This window comes from Pristiophorus japonicus, chromosome 6, assembly GCF_044704955.1.
Source record: "Pristiophorus japonicus isolate sPriJap1 chromosome 6, sPriJap1.hap1, whole genome shotgun sequence".
NCBI classification, from domain to species: domain Eukaryota; kingdom Metazoa; phylum Chordata; class Chondrichthyes; family Pristiophoridae; genus Pristiophorus; species Pristiophorus japonicus.
In genome coordinates, this window is record NC_091982.1 from 189304940 (window position 1) to 189318539 (window position 13600).

At 40.8% G+C, this 13600-nt stretch overlaps 1 protein-coding gene across 4 annotated transcripts in view; it reads right to left on the reverse strand.

Annotated features, from left to right (window-relative positions):
- The window catches only part of LOC139265910 (ephrin type-B receptor 3-like), a 105572-nt gene that overhangs the window by 29085 nt on the left and 62887 nt on the right, over positions 1–13600 (reverse strand). For all 4 annotated transcript variants that reach the window (XM_070883492.1, XM_070883489.1, XM_070883490.1 and 1 more), the window contains exon 4: positions 4930–5085. In XM_070883492.1, coding sequence (XP_070739593.1) covers positions 4930–5085 — 156 coding nt within the window. The remainder of the gene's footprint in view (positions 1–4929; positions 5086–13600) is intronic.

The following is a 13600-nucleotide window of genomic DNA, read 5'->3' on the forward strand; positions in this document are numbered from 1 at the left end:
TACATTGGCTACCCTCCACTCCATAGGAACTGATCCAGAGTCAATGGAATGTTGGAAAATGACTGTCAACGCATCCACTATTTCCAAGGCCACCTCCTTAAGTACTCTGGGATGCAGTCCATCAGGCCCTGGGGATTTATCGGCCTTCAATCCCATCAATTTCCCCAACACAATTTCCCGGCTAATAAGGATTTCCCTCAGTTCCTCCTCCTTACTAGACCCCCCGACCCCTTTTATAAACGGAAGGTTGTTCGTGTCCTCCTTCGTGAATACCGAACCAAAGTACTTGTTCAATTGGTCCGCCATTTCTTTGTTCCCCGTTATGACTTCCCCTGATTCTGACTGCAGGGGACCTACATTTGTCTTTACTAACCTTTTTCACTGAATAAAAATACGTAAAAATCTGTTCTCATTCTATTTCACAGATAGCGATCTTTTCAATGAATCAATCTATAAAATAACTCAAATATACTAGCAGGAAGTAGATTGCAACATTTACTTGCCTTCTTTATTATCAGATAAGAATAGATTTGGAACTACTTTTTTTTAATTAAAAGATATTGGCATTACGAGACAACAGGGATATTATACACAGCATGTCGCGTAACATTTATCAGCTTTAAAAACAGTCTGTGAAGGTCACTGGATAGGCAAATTATCCTTTAAAAAGGAAAAGTTATAAAATGCAATTAAAGCCTGTTCACTGAGAAGGCATCTGGGGTTGGGTTCTGCTTTTACTGATAAGCCAGCTACGGAAGAATCTGAGACCCTCATTTTATAGAAGGCAGAAAGCAACTTCAGATGTACTTTTAACAGCCAGTCTGTTGCCTGTATTGTGCTGATAAAAGAAATGGATGGCATCGGAGATAGTGACAATCCTTTAAATACTAGGTAGATGTTGTAAAGTGCTTTTTTTCACCTAATGTGTTGGGGGCAACTATTTGCAGAGAATCTTTCTGGGAAAGATAACATCTAGTCTGAAAGAGGATAAATAAAACAAATTGTCTTCCCGTTTATTCAGCCCTAAGGTCACTACCAAGCAAGGATTCTCCACACTGACCCTATGGAAAAGAAACTGAAACTGCAATCCACACCTATTGGTTCTCTACTTTGTTTTTCTAACATTTTAGTTCATTCCTCACGTATTTGGTCTGAAGCACCCAGGAACTATGAACACTTACTAAGTGCACAATACAGAATAAAAATATGACAAACCCAGAAAAAGTAAAGTGACTTGCTTCTCTAGCACTAAGATCTTCAGAGACACATTGCAGATTCAATCCATTTTAGAAAAATCCCTTCCCAACGTCACAAGATAATTGGGGATGAGGAAGGCTATTCGGCCCATATTAATGCATTCGTCCAGAAAGATCCTAAAGTCTCCTCATTGTAATATCCAACTCGTTTCTTAAATCATTTCAGGGTTTCTGCCTCCATTACTCTAGAAATTTATTCCACACTCATTTGCACTCTATTTGAAGAAGAATTTCTTAATATCGGACCTAAAATTGACCCTTTTCTAGTTTGTACCGCTGTCCCATTGTTCCATTTTCCACTATTTAATTTAGATATTCTGGATTTACTTTTTTCATTCCCTTAACTAATTTGTGTACCTCTATAAGATCACCCCTCCAAAGCTTCCTTTCTACAGTTTCTCCAGTCTTTCATCATAACTCAGACCCCTGGCACAATCTCTCGGTGGCCAGAAATGGATGTAGTATTCAAGGTGGGGTGTAGCCAGAGCACTGTTCAGTTTAATGATGACTTCCTCTGACTTACATTCTACTGTTTAGGATGTATAGTTCAAGATTCTATTGGCTTTGTCGATTGCTGTTCTGCACTAGTTGGACATGTTTAGTGTCAAATCAACTAAGACTCCTAGCTCTCTCTTAGATTCATCTTTAGCTATTTCAACCCCATTTATTAATTATGTGCGTCATCTATTTTTCCTTCCTATGTACAATACCTTACACTTGTCTGCATTATCTTTATCTGTCATTGATCTGTCTGATCTTCTGATTCAATTGTACCTCCTAGTTTGGTATCATCTGCAACTTTTACCACTTTGTTTTAGATTCCTGAATCTAGGTCAGTTATATAAATTAGAACCAGCAGTGGTCCTAACACTTTGTCCTGAGGCTGCCCCCACACAAACATAGCTCCCTTCTTATTCATTATGAAGGTTCCTCTATAATTCCTACAGTTTAATTAATAGCCTTTCATGTGGAACTTAATCAACAGCCTTTTGGAAGTTACGATAAATATTATAGAGCTTTCAACTCCCCTGCCTCTGATTTTCTCCCCTTATACCTGGGGTATATGCCTGAATTCGCAATATGCCATCTCAGTGTGCTAAGCCCTGCACTGGGTCTGCTAAAGATGCTCATCTTTACACCCTCAACTCCTGAAGGCAGCAACTTATGTCTGGGTATGGTTTGATGTGTTTAAGTCTTCTGGTACCTTCCTGTAGCAGTTACTTTTCATGATTTGAGACTGAACAGCGGGTGTTGGTAAACAATTTGAACAAGTTGTTCCGATCCTCATCTAGAACAGGAGCTCTTGCTAATTTTTTCCCTTCTAATTCAAGAATCTTAATGACAATTTTGGTTCTTTGGCACAGGCAAGAGATCAAATCTGGAGTCTACCTGGTAAAAGCGCAGTGTCACATTCACTGATCCACTGAAATAATTCATTTCCCCCCATTACTCTTGGTGCGATACAAATGATCACATCAGAGTTTATGCAGGAAATGTCCACTCTCCCAGATATAACTTAACACAATAACTACCATTATTGTGTTTTGAAGTAAGCACACCATTGAAAATATTGTATAACAGAAATATAGAAAATGATTCAATGAGTGACAGCAAGTACCTCAGTAAGATCCTGACAATCATTGTTATGAAAGATATTACATTTTAATCTGATTATTTAATGATGTTTTTCTCCTCACATGAGATTCTTGGCGAAATTTGAGAGTACTGATTATTATATGTAAGGCTTCCATTTTTGAAACAAGGAATACATATTTTCACATTAGTCAAGCTAATAAAAATCATTTTTCAGTACTTGTATATTAAAGGTGCCTCCAGCACACTTTAATGGTACTGAGTTATTTACTTCTACAAATAGATTTAAAAACAGAAATTTCATAGGAGTTTGTATGATCAGGTTTCACAAAGGTGAGGAATTTTTGAGACTAAGCACCCAGCGGCTTGCTTAGATAGTGTAAAACAAACCTCAGTTATCAGCTGAAACATTTCACATCTGCGCTAAGGCTGCTAACAGGGACCAAAATACACATGTACATCCTTTGAATAGTGCTCAAGTTTACAATCAATGTGCAGTAACTACACACAGACATAGTTGCTTAAGATTTACAGACTAGCAGCATGGTCATTAATGTGTCAGAGGTGCCTTTACTATGGCTCGATAATTAAACTGCAAATAACCCAATGGCACTATAAAAATATATCTGTCTCAGACATGTTCCCTCTAGTGCCATAAAAAGTAGAAGCTAATGGGTTTGGGATCACAGGAAAAACAGAAAGAAGATTATAAAAGCTTTGGAAGTGGTTTAAAAACTGCTGTCTTTGTTCTTGTAAGTCATTGTCTGCTTTAAAGTCCTTCTCAACACAAACTGTTATTTAGGTCTGTAAAATATGCTATGTGAGTCAGATTATATCCTGGCTTAGACAGCTTAGGTTCTGCAATTACTGTACCGGTGCTGAGAAGACTGGACTTGATTAATGCTTTAAATATTTGGAACTTGGTTAGATGCAATTTGATTTTTTCAGATGGGTCTGAAGTTACCCATTACTACACTGATCATGTCCATTTGGCTGTGTTTCTGTTTACATGCACAATGTTAATTAGTATGAGAATCTGTTGTTAAAAGATTTTTCGATTAATAAAGAAAGACCTGCATTTATATAGTGCTTTTCATGACCACCGGACATTCTCAAAGCACTTTACAGCCAATGAAGTTCTTTTGGAGTGTAATCACTGTTGTAATGTAAGAAACACGGCTTGCGCACAGCAAGTCCCTACAAACATCAATGTGATAATGACCAGATAATCTGTTTTTACTATGTTGATTGAGGGATAATATCGGCTAGGACACCAGGGATAACGCCACTGCTTTTCTTCAAAATAGTGCCATGTGAATTATGGCAGAGTAAGGCTGCTTTTGATCACAGTGGTCTTGAGTATTTGGACCTTGGAATTTGGGTGGACAAAGTCAAGTTTTTATGGGTTTACGATGATCTGACCACCGCTGATCAATGTTTAGGAAGTCAAAGGAACTACAGTCATTTTCATTTGAATGGAGAAATAAGCACAGAGCTGGTTGAAATGAAGGAAAAAGCAAAAACGAATGTATTAAAGAGGAAACAGAAATGATCAGAATACCAGCTGTGTGTAATTTAGCAGTGAGGAGAGTTAGGATTTATGTGTGGCTTCAACATTATCTAACTCTGGTTTGACTTTATTATAGTAATATTTGATTTACTCTTTTAAAATATGAAAGAAGAATTCAGACTTAGCTATTGCACCAATAAAATAAACAAGCTCCACTGAAGTAAAAAGTTAAATCTGAGGACATAGCACAAAGAAAGCTAGTTCAGAGGGTCATTAGACTTAATAAAGATCTGGAAATTGGTAAATTTGCTCTGTCGGTGGTGTTGACATTTTAAAGACCATAGTTGGAGTCCTAACAGCAGAAATAAAGGTAATATGATTGCTCTTTAACAGTCTGGGAGATCAGGACACATATATAGGTATCAGAACAGTATGCTGGAATCATTATCAATTCTGGTGAGAATAGATCTTTGCTATGAAATCTCAACAGAGCTTGATATGAATGGCATGCTGTTCTAAGAAAGTGTTACATTTCTTGGTGACATAAACAGATAGGGGCCAGTGACTAACTTGTGCATCCCATCTCAGGCTGGTCACTGTCTGCTCGATAGAATCCGTTTCTGCAGGGACATATGGTGGCTGCTTCAGAGTTGATCCTGCTGTTCGATGGGCAAAGGGAGCAGGGTTCCTTTCCCTGTCTGGATTTGAATGTTCCCTGGCCACAAGCTGAAAACCAAGAACAAACAGTAATTAGCAACATAACATTTTTATCATTAAATACATTTGGATTTTTAAACATTACAAGCTTGTCACTTATAACAAAGAATAAACACTTTGGAAAATAATGTTTCTTTCAGTTGCAAAAGCACAGTTGGAAAGACCATCAGTAAATTTTACTTGGGCAGGAAGTGATCCCACCAGAGATAATCCTAAAATGTCTGATTTTAAGCTGTAGCAATGGCAGATCTACACATAAATGGTTAATATTCCAGTCAAACAATACAAAAAGGACTCAGATTGTCCAAAGTGGGCCGTGAATCAACATAACAGAATAATAACATTGATGCACTGCACTGATGTCCTACTGCTAAATGTCACAAGCACATTTAACAATTAACTTATTCTACCATCTGCAAAGCAGGCAGAAGGTATCTAAGGGCAAAACACTTTGATTCCTTGAATCCAACACTGAACGCTTTAAAATGTTCAAAAAGAATCTGAAGAGACGCCTCAAATCTGAACACTACATAACATTTTCCTTTGGCTTTTCACAGGCTTATAGCAAAATATACAACTAGCAGTTTTTACAGGTTTCTTATATTATTTGATGATGGTAATCTGTTGTAATTTAATTAGCCAGATTTTGCTGTAGCAGGGCATCTAACACTGTCTGTCATTAGTTAGACTTGCTCCTGCATCCTTCATCTCAAAATAATTTTGCTCACGAAGTTGCTGAAAGTGCGAGCTGACAGAGAGAGAGAGCTGGGACAAGGCAGCCAACAGGGTATCTCCTTAAACAATAAGATTTAAGAATTGGGAAATAAACACAGGAAGGACGGAAAAGAAGGGTGAATTAGAGTGGGTGAATTCAATGTCAAATCAGGCACAGAAAAAGAAATACAGAAAGAGAAAGATTGGATTAAGTGAGAGAGAGAGAGAAGTGACAGAAAGGTAAATTAAGAAACTGCATTTAAAATTTAAAATTTTACATTTTTTAAATTACCCAAAAAATTCAAACCAGAAGGAGTGAAACTCCACATTTGTAATAGATAATTTTTGGCGCCAAAGAGGTTGATTTGCAGTAAATAACACTTGTTACATCGTTAAAAGTGTACTTATGCCATTAATTACTAGCCCTAAATATCTGCGGAGAGTTTAGTTCGCATCTACCGTGCAAATACTGAAATTTCACGATATCCAATGCATGTCACTGGTGAGGTAGACAGCGAAATATCATTTTCATTAAATTAACTGTGGAGTGGTAGAATTCTGACAGTAAATTTTGGATATTCATATTTAACCACACATCTGTCCCTCGCCTGAAGTTGCTCGACCATTTACGCATGAATAAAGGTGAAGGCCAATAGCCTCACCATTATTTTGACAGCAAATTCTGGCCCATTGTAATTCTCCCTGAGCTATTGCTTCAGCATTGAAAACAGACCATTAAATTGGCAAACATGTGCTCACCGTGTTTGTTTTTACAATTTTGACACTGTTGCTTTCAATCTGAGATCAAACATTACTCAACTTGAAAAAAAATCTACTCTTTATGCTGTTGCTATGATTGTTTAAAGCCACCTAACATAATGGAGACAACACACCTCCCACCGATATGAATAACAGAAACTGAAGTCCATCAAAGTTCCGCAGCACACAATGCAATTGTGGCCAATCGGGCTGAAGTAAACATTGCGGAGTATTTTTCTGAGGATGTGCTAGCAAAATAGAAACATAGAAAATAGGTGCAGGAGTAAGCCATTCGGCCCTTCGAGCCTGCACCACCATTCAATAAGATTATGGCTGATCATTATCCCTCAGTACCCCTTTCCTGCTTTCTCTCCATACCCCTTGATCCTTTTAGCCGTAAGGGCCATATCTAACTCCCTCTTGAATATATCCAATGAACTGGCATCAACAACTTTCTGCAGTAGGGAATTCCACAGGTTAACAACTATCTGAGTGAAGAAGTTTCTCCTCATCTCAGTCCTAAATGGCTTATCCCTTAGCCTTAGTCTATGTCCCCTGGTTCTGGACTTCCCCAACATCGGGAACATTCTTCCTGCGTCTAACCTGTCCAGTCCCGTCAGAATTTTATATGTTTCTATGAGAGCCTCTCTCATCCTTCTAAACTCCAGTGGATACAGGCCCAGTCGATCCAGTCTCTCCTCATATGTCAGTCCTGCCATCCCGGGAATCAGTCTGGTGAACCTTCGCTGCACTCCCTCAATAGCAAGAACGTCCTTTCTCAGATTAGGAGACCAAAACTGATCACAATATTCCAGGCCCTGTACAACTGTAGTAAGACCTCCCTGCTCCTATACTCAAATCCCTAGCTATGAAGGCCAACATACCATTTGCCTTCTTCACCGCCTGCTGTACCTGCATACCAACTTTCAATGACTGATGTACCATGACACCCAGGTCTCGTTGCACCTCCCCTTTTCCTAATCTGCCGCCATTCAGATAATATTCCGCCTTCGTGTTTTTGCTACCAAAGTGGATAACCTCACATTTATCACGTACAGCTCACACCGCCACCCAGCTTAGTGTCATCTGCAAACTTGGAGATATTACACTCAATTCCTTTATCTAAATTATTAATGTAGATTGTAAATAGCTGGGGTCCCAGCACTGAGCCCTGCCGCACCCCACTAGTCATTGCCTGCCATTCTGAAAAGGACCCGTTTATCCCAATTCTCTGCTTCCTGTCTGCCAACCAGTTCTCTATCCACATCAGTACATTACCCCTAATACCATGTGCTTTAATTTTGCACACCAATCTCTTGTGTGGGACCTTGTCAAAAGCCTTTTGAAAGTCCAAATACACCACATCCACTGGTTCTCCCTTGTCCACTCTGCCAGTTACATCCTCAAAATTTTTTAGAAGATTTGTCAAGCAGGATTTCCCTTTCATAAATCCATGCTGACTTGGACCGATCCTGTCACTGCTTTCCAAATGCGCTGCTATTTCATCTTTAATAATTGATTCCAACATTTTTCCGACTATTGATATCAGGCTAACCGGTCTATAATTACCCGTTTTCTCTCTTCCCTCCTTTCTTAAAAAGTGGTGTTACATTAGCTACCCTGCAGTCCATAAGAATTGATCCAGATTCGATAGACTGTTGGAAAATGATCACCAATGCATCCACTATTTCTCGGGCTACTTCCTTAATACTCTGGGATGCAGACTATCAGGCCCCAGGGATTTATCGGCCTTCAATCCCATCAATTTCCTTAACACAATTTTCCGCCTAATAATGATTTCCTTCAGTTCCTCCTTCTCACTAGACCTTCGGTCCCCTAGTATTTCCAAAAGGTTATTTGTGTCTTCCTTCGTGAAGACAGAACCAAAGTATTTGTTTAACTGGTCCACCATTTCTTTGCTCCCCATCATAAATTCACCTGAATCTGACTGCAAGGGACCTACGTTTGTTTTTCTCTTCACATATCTATGGAAGCTTTTGCAGTCAGTTTTTATGGTGGCAAAAACTGCACCAGCTGCTGGCACATACTGGAAAAATCACAGGAGCATTGCCACAATTTTCCAAAATGCACTAATAACAGGCAAGGTGCTCTATTGCCAGCGTGGCCTGAGAAAATTATCCTCATGTTTTCAATTTCAAAAATTGAGGGTTTCTTCTTAGTACACAGATTAAATGAGTAGATCCAACTGGCATTTTTGCATGGGTAATAGTTTAGTTAACTTTGCAAAAACTGACGTAAGTAAAATTGTACAGGAAGGCTATGAAAAGTCCTACTCCCAACCTGACTCCAGCTGGTCCTCCAACTCTGCCTACCACTCCTTCCCAGGCCTTGCCCCAAATGCCAATGTTCTCTCCCGCAGTAATAAATCCCACTGAGCACATCACCTGATTTTGACTCCCGTAGAAATTCTCACAGGTCGGTCAGGTTTCAGTATAATTAGAAATGACTGAAGTGAAATCCCACTTAAAATCAAAATGTAATTCGAAAACAGAATTACTTCCCAACTAAACTGAATGCTTCTGGATAATAGAGCCAATTTTTCATGGCTCCACCGTCAACAGTGATCACACTCCAAAAATACTCAGTTGGCTGTAAAGCGCTTTGAGGTGTCCAGTGGTCATGAAAGGTGCTATATAAATGCAAGTCTTTCTTTTTTCTTTTCTTTCAGAGCCACTCTAATGGAGAGGGGAAATGGGAAAATTGTGCCCATGTGCCCCGAGCACAGCAGCTACATTTGTGCTGAAGGAATTTGGGAACGTTCCAGAGGCTGCACTGCTGCCAAACATGTTATATTACAGGCCATGATCATTACTTATATGAAACCCTCACTACATTTCATGGCTATTTAAAAAAAATTCTGGTCTACTAAGCCCCGAGCACTAAGCTCACCTTATAAAATGAGCACATGACTAATCCTTTGCTCTAGCCTACTGAAGATTACTGTAACAAAACACAAATGGAAACTTAAAAAAAAATTCTCATTGATATTTTCTCCCTGTGTTTAGTTTTTGTTGCTGCAGTGGGTGCCATGTTTGCATTTTTTCTAGTACTTTCCTACAGTATTATTGCTTGCTACTACAATTCATTTAACAGCAAACAAAATGTTGAGGATAGTCATTTCTTTCTGGTTCCAATAGTACTGTGTGGTCTAAATGAGGAAGACAAATTCAACAAATGCAGCAATTGCATTTACCGGCCATGACAGTCATTTCTGTTCTTGTCAAAGAAGACCTGTCTCACAGTCTCCGTTTCATAAGGGGGCTATCATATAGTTGTGCCATCTCTTGGAGGCTGCTGTGCAGACAACTTCTGCAAGGGGGATAACACTTCTTGTGAGAATATATTAATTTTTAATGTCCCCGGCTCCTTCCATGTTACCACCAGTAACATATGTCGAATCAGTTAGTCTGCTGTCTACAGTTCCATCAAGCGAGTGACAGAGGCCTTGTTTTCAAGGGGCAACATCTTCACCACTTTCCCTGTGGAAAGGAGGCAGCAGCTTGTCAGGGCACAGACTGCTTCCCAGGTGCCAGGTTCCCAAGAGTACTGGTTGGAGAAGATAGTACCCAGGTACCGTACAAACTGGATCTTGCCCAACAGCTCCTGACCAACGAGTTGCAGTGTTGTCTTCTGGAAAGGGTAGTATGTGAGCCAAGCAGGGCAACTCTGCCCACACTCATGCTACAGTATGCCCACTTTGTGAATGATCAGAGGGTTGGATGCTGCATCACTTGCTTAAAGATACCAGACAAGAAATTGGTCTCACGGTGAAAACTGGCATGAAGTGGGAGTGTGCCTACAGCACACGTCTAAAGCTGAAGACCTGAGGCTTGCTGGAATTTGGACGTCAGGCCTTGTCTACAAAACACTGGCAGGCAGCAAACGGCAACTGGGCATCCCAATGCAACTTTCCAGTCTGGGCATCTGACTCCAATGCGAAGTTGGCCCACAGGTAAGTCCAAGAAGTCCTGCTCCTCTTGGCTCCACGTTAAGGTAGGTTAGAAAACAAAAAAAGTGCCCATATTTCAGTAGCCTGCAGTGGTGCCTTTAAATTCCATTGAGTGGGCCACTGTAGACACAGATAAACTGAGCGGAGCATGCCCAGTTTATGCCAAATGTGGCAATGGGATCCTAAAACAGGCACTGAACCCCTGATTAGCATATTCAAGGGACCTAATACCCTTTTTAAGGTAGGTGATAGGAGCACTCAAAAGCTGCCAGTTGCCAATTTGCCAATTTGGCAACTGGCGCACTTCAGGAGGAAGTGGTGCCCTCAACTATTTTTCACACAGAAATCAGGCTCTATGGGGACCAATTCCTCCCCCTCCATTTTGTGCGTCCACATCGAGGCTGGAATTTTCTCCAGGTAAGCGGGTTGGGGCGGGGGGGCCTCTGAGCCGGGTTTCCCGCAGGCCCTGCCGGCTTGTTCGGGGATTGGAGAATTCAGGGATTAGCGGAGAAAGGATCTGGACTGACCACCAGAGGACTGTGGCCAGCTTCAGCATCTTTGGTGGGGTGGGGGCCGGGTGGCCTCATGGTGGGGTGGTGATCGGAGGCTTCGTGAACTGTGTGAAACCCGTTCCATACAGTTAAATTCAAAATGGAGGTGAAAAAAGGTTTCCAGACCCATTATAATATTTAAATTGAGATACCGCCCCCTGGGCGCGGGTTGGTCGGCCATGCCTATCCCGCCCCCTTCCCGCCTCCGTTAAAACCGGAAGTGGGCGAGCTGGAGGCGGGATCAGGTTGGGAATTCCATTATAAACAATTTAACTGTCCTGACGCTCCAAACTCACCCGTTTTTTTCAGGAAAATTCCAGCCAGTTTTCATTCACTTCATTTTTATCTAGCTCTTCTTTTCTCAACTCTCTCCCCGACCCTGACAAAGGCTGAACAATATTTTAAAATTATTTGAAGTTTTATGAAGGCTGAAACAATAGTTGCCCCTATGTGCAGCTATTTAAGTGGGCACAACACTTTAATGTGAGATGCTGGACAGATCTTGTGCGTATCCCATTAGGCTACCTGCTGGCACAAAGTCAAAGCGGTGTCACCAATTGGTCAAATGATCTGTACCCTGCAAAATTGGGTACATTGCATTGCGAGTTAGCTTGAGCCAGCCAGCCAACCCTTGTCAGGTCTCCCGAATTTGGTGATAATATGTGGTGATCTTCTGTGTTTTATTTAGACAGTGAAAGTTTAATGACTGCTTTGCTATGATATGAGATGCACTCCAGCTACTATCACAGCAATGAAAATATATCGACAAAGGGCCTCTTGGCAAGCAGTATCTGACAGGAAACTCATTCCTTTCTAATCTGACCAATGTCAACACCGATCTCTTGCAGCAAACTACTTCCAGAACACTCCAAGACAGCAAAAGAATAGTGTCAAAGTGATTTAACCAACATCTTTAGTCATATGACAAAAAAAACACATTTGCCTGTATTCTGCTCCCTAATGAGCTCACAACATTTGAGGGAAAAACTTTATTTTTAAATAAGTATTTCTGTAAGCTTAAAAAAACCCACATCAGGAAAAGGGGTTGCTATGACACGACTTGCTCAGTTTCTCCACTGAAACCTGGGTGAAGATCAATTATAAACATTCTATAAAATCTTGAGTTGAATAAAACAGATTGCTGGTGGCATGGGCTGAGATCCCCCAGGGAACGCTTTAAAGGGAGACTAATCCCCTGTGGCAGGAAATGATAGTTCTGCAAGGTGGTTTAAAACAAGACAGAACATGATCATTTTCAGAGAGGACACATCTGGGGCATTTAAAAGATATTGATTGGATCATGTGAAGTTTTAGGAATTGTATCTTCCATGGATAGTGGGCATTTATTAACTTAAGCAGGTATGGGAGAGGGTAGAATTACCTCTGTACACCCAAGTCTAATAAAATCATGAATCAGTTTATGAAAAAAATTATTTATGATTTCATTACACAAGCCACTAAAGAAATCTCACCACATGGATAGAAACTATAGTTTTGATGCGAGACTTGAGATGCTGGGACTATTTTCACTGGAACACAGAAATGTGAGAGGAGATTTGATGGAAGTGTTTAAAATCATGAAAGATTTTGATAGGGTGAATAGGGACAGATTATTTCCCCCAGTTTTCAGTCAGTGATAGGGGTTACCTATTTAAAGTTGTCACTGAGAGTGAGGAGAGAGAACAGGAGAAATTTCTTTACACAGATATTGTGAGAGCATGGATTGCTTTACCACAGAGAGCAATTGAGGTATGATATGGACGATGTACAAGTAACTGTCAAAAGGAGCGCATACAGCAGTGAAACAACACATGCATGGTATGATTTATGTACTTTACCAGTGCTCGTACCCGTCACATTGGGGCCAATTATGCGAACCCAGCTATGCAGTACAAGGAATGCTGCACCTGTCCTGAGTGAACTGACTTCACCCCATAATGCAAGGACCGCTCAAGAGCATAATCTTATGATGCTCCCAACATAGAGTTCATGACCCATTCAGAGAGCCATCAGTAGCGAGTCAAAGGCTTGCTGGCTGCCCTTCGAGCACAAGCAGCATGTTAAGGGTGGGGGCATGGGGAGGAGGGAGTCAAGGCAGAGGATTAGTGGCAGGTTTGTATGCTGCTAGTTGTTCTGTACTTGCTAAATGGATAAGTACAACAGTCCTTTGATCCAAGGCATTCATCTCCCAATATTTTATGAATTATGGATCTAACATCCTTGCTGTTGAGTGAGAGCTGTAGGCTTCAGCATCCTTGGCAAACCTTGACAAACCATTCATCTGGTAACCTGAGTAAGCAGCTCCTAGTGCTAACCCTTCTCATGCTCAGCCATGGCTCAGTGGGTAGTACTCTCGCCTCTGAGTCAGAATTTTTTCAGTTCATAGTCCCACTCCAGAGACTTGAGCACAAAAATCCAGGCTGATGCTCCAGTGCAGTGCTAAGGGAGTGTTGCGCTGTCAGAGGTGCCGTCTTTCAGATGGGACATTAAAATGAGCTCCCGTCTGCTCTCTCAGGTGAACGTAAAACAC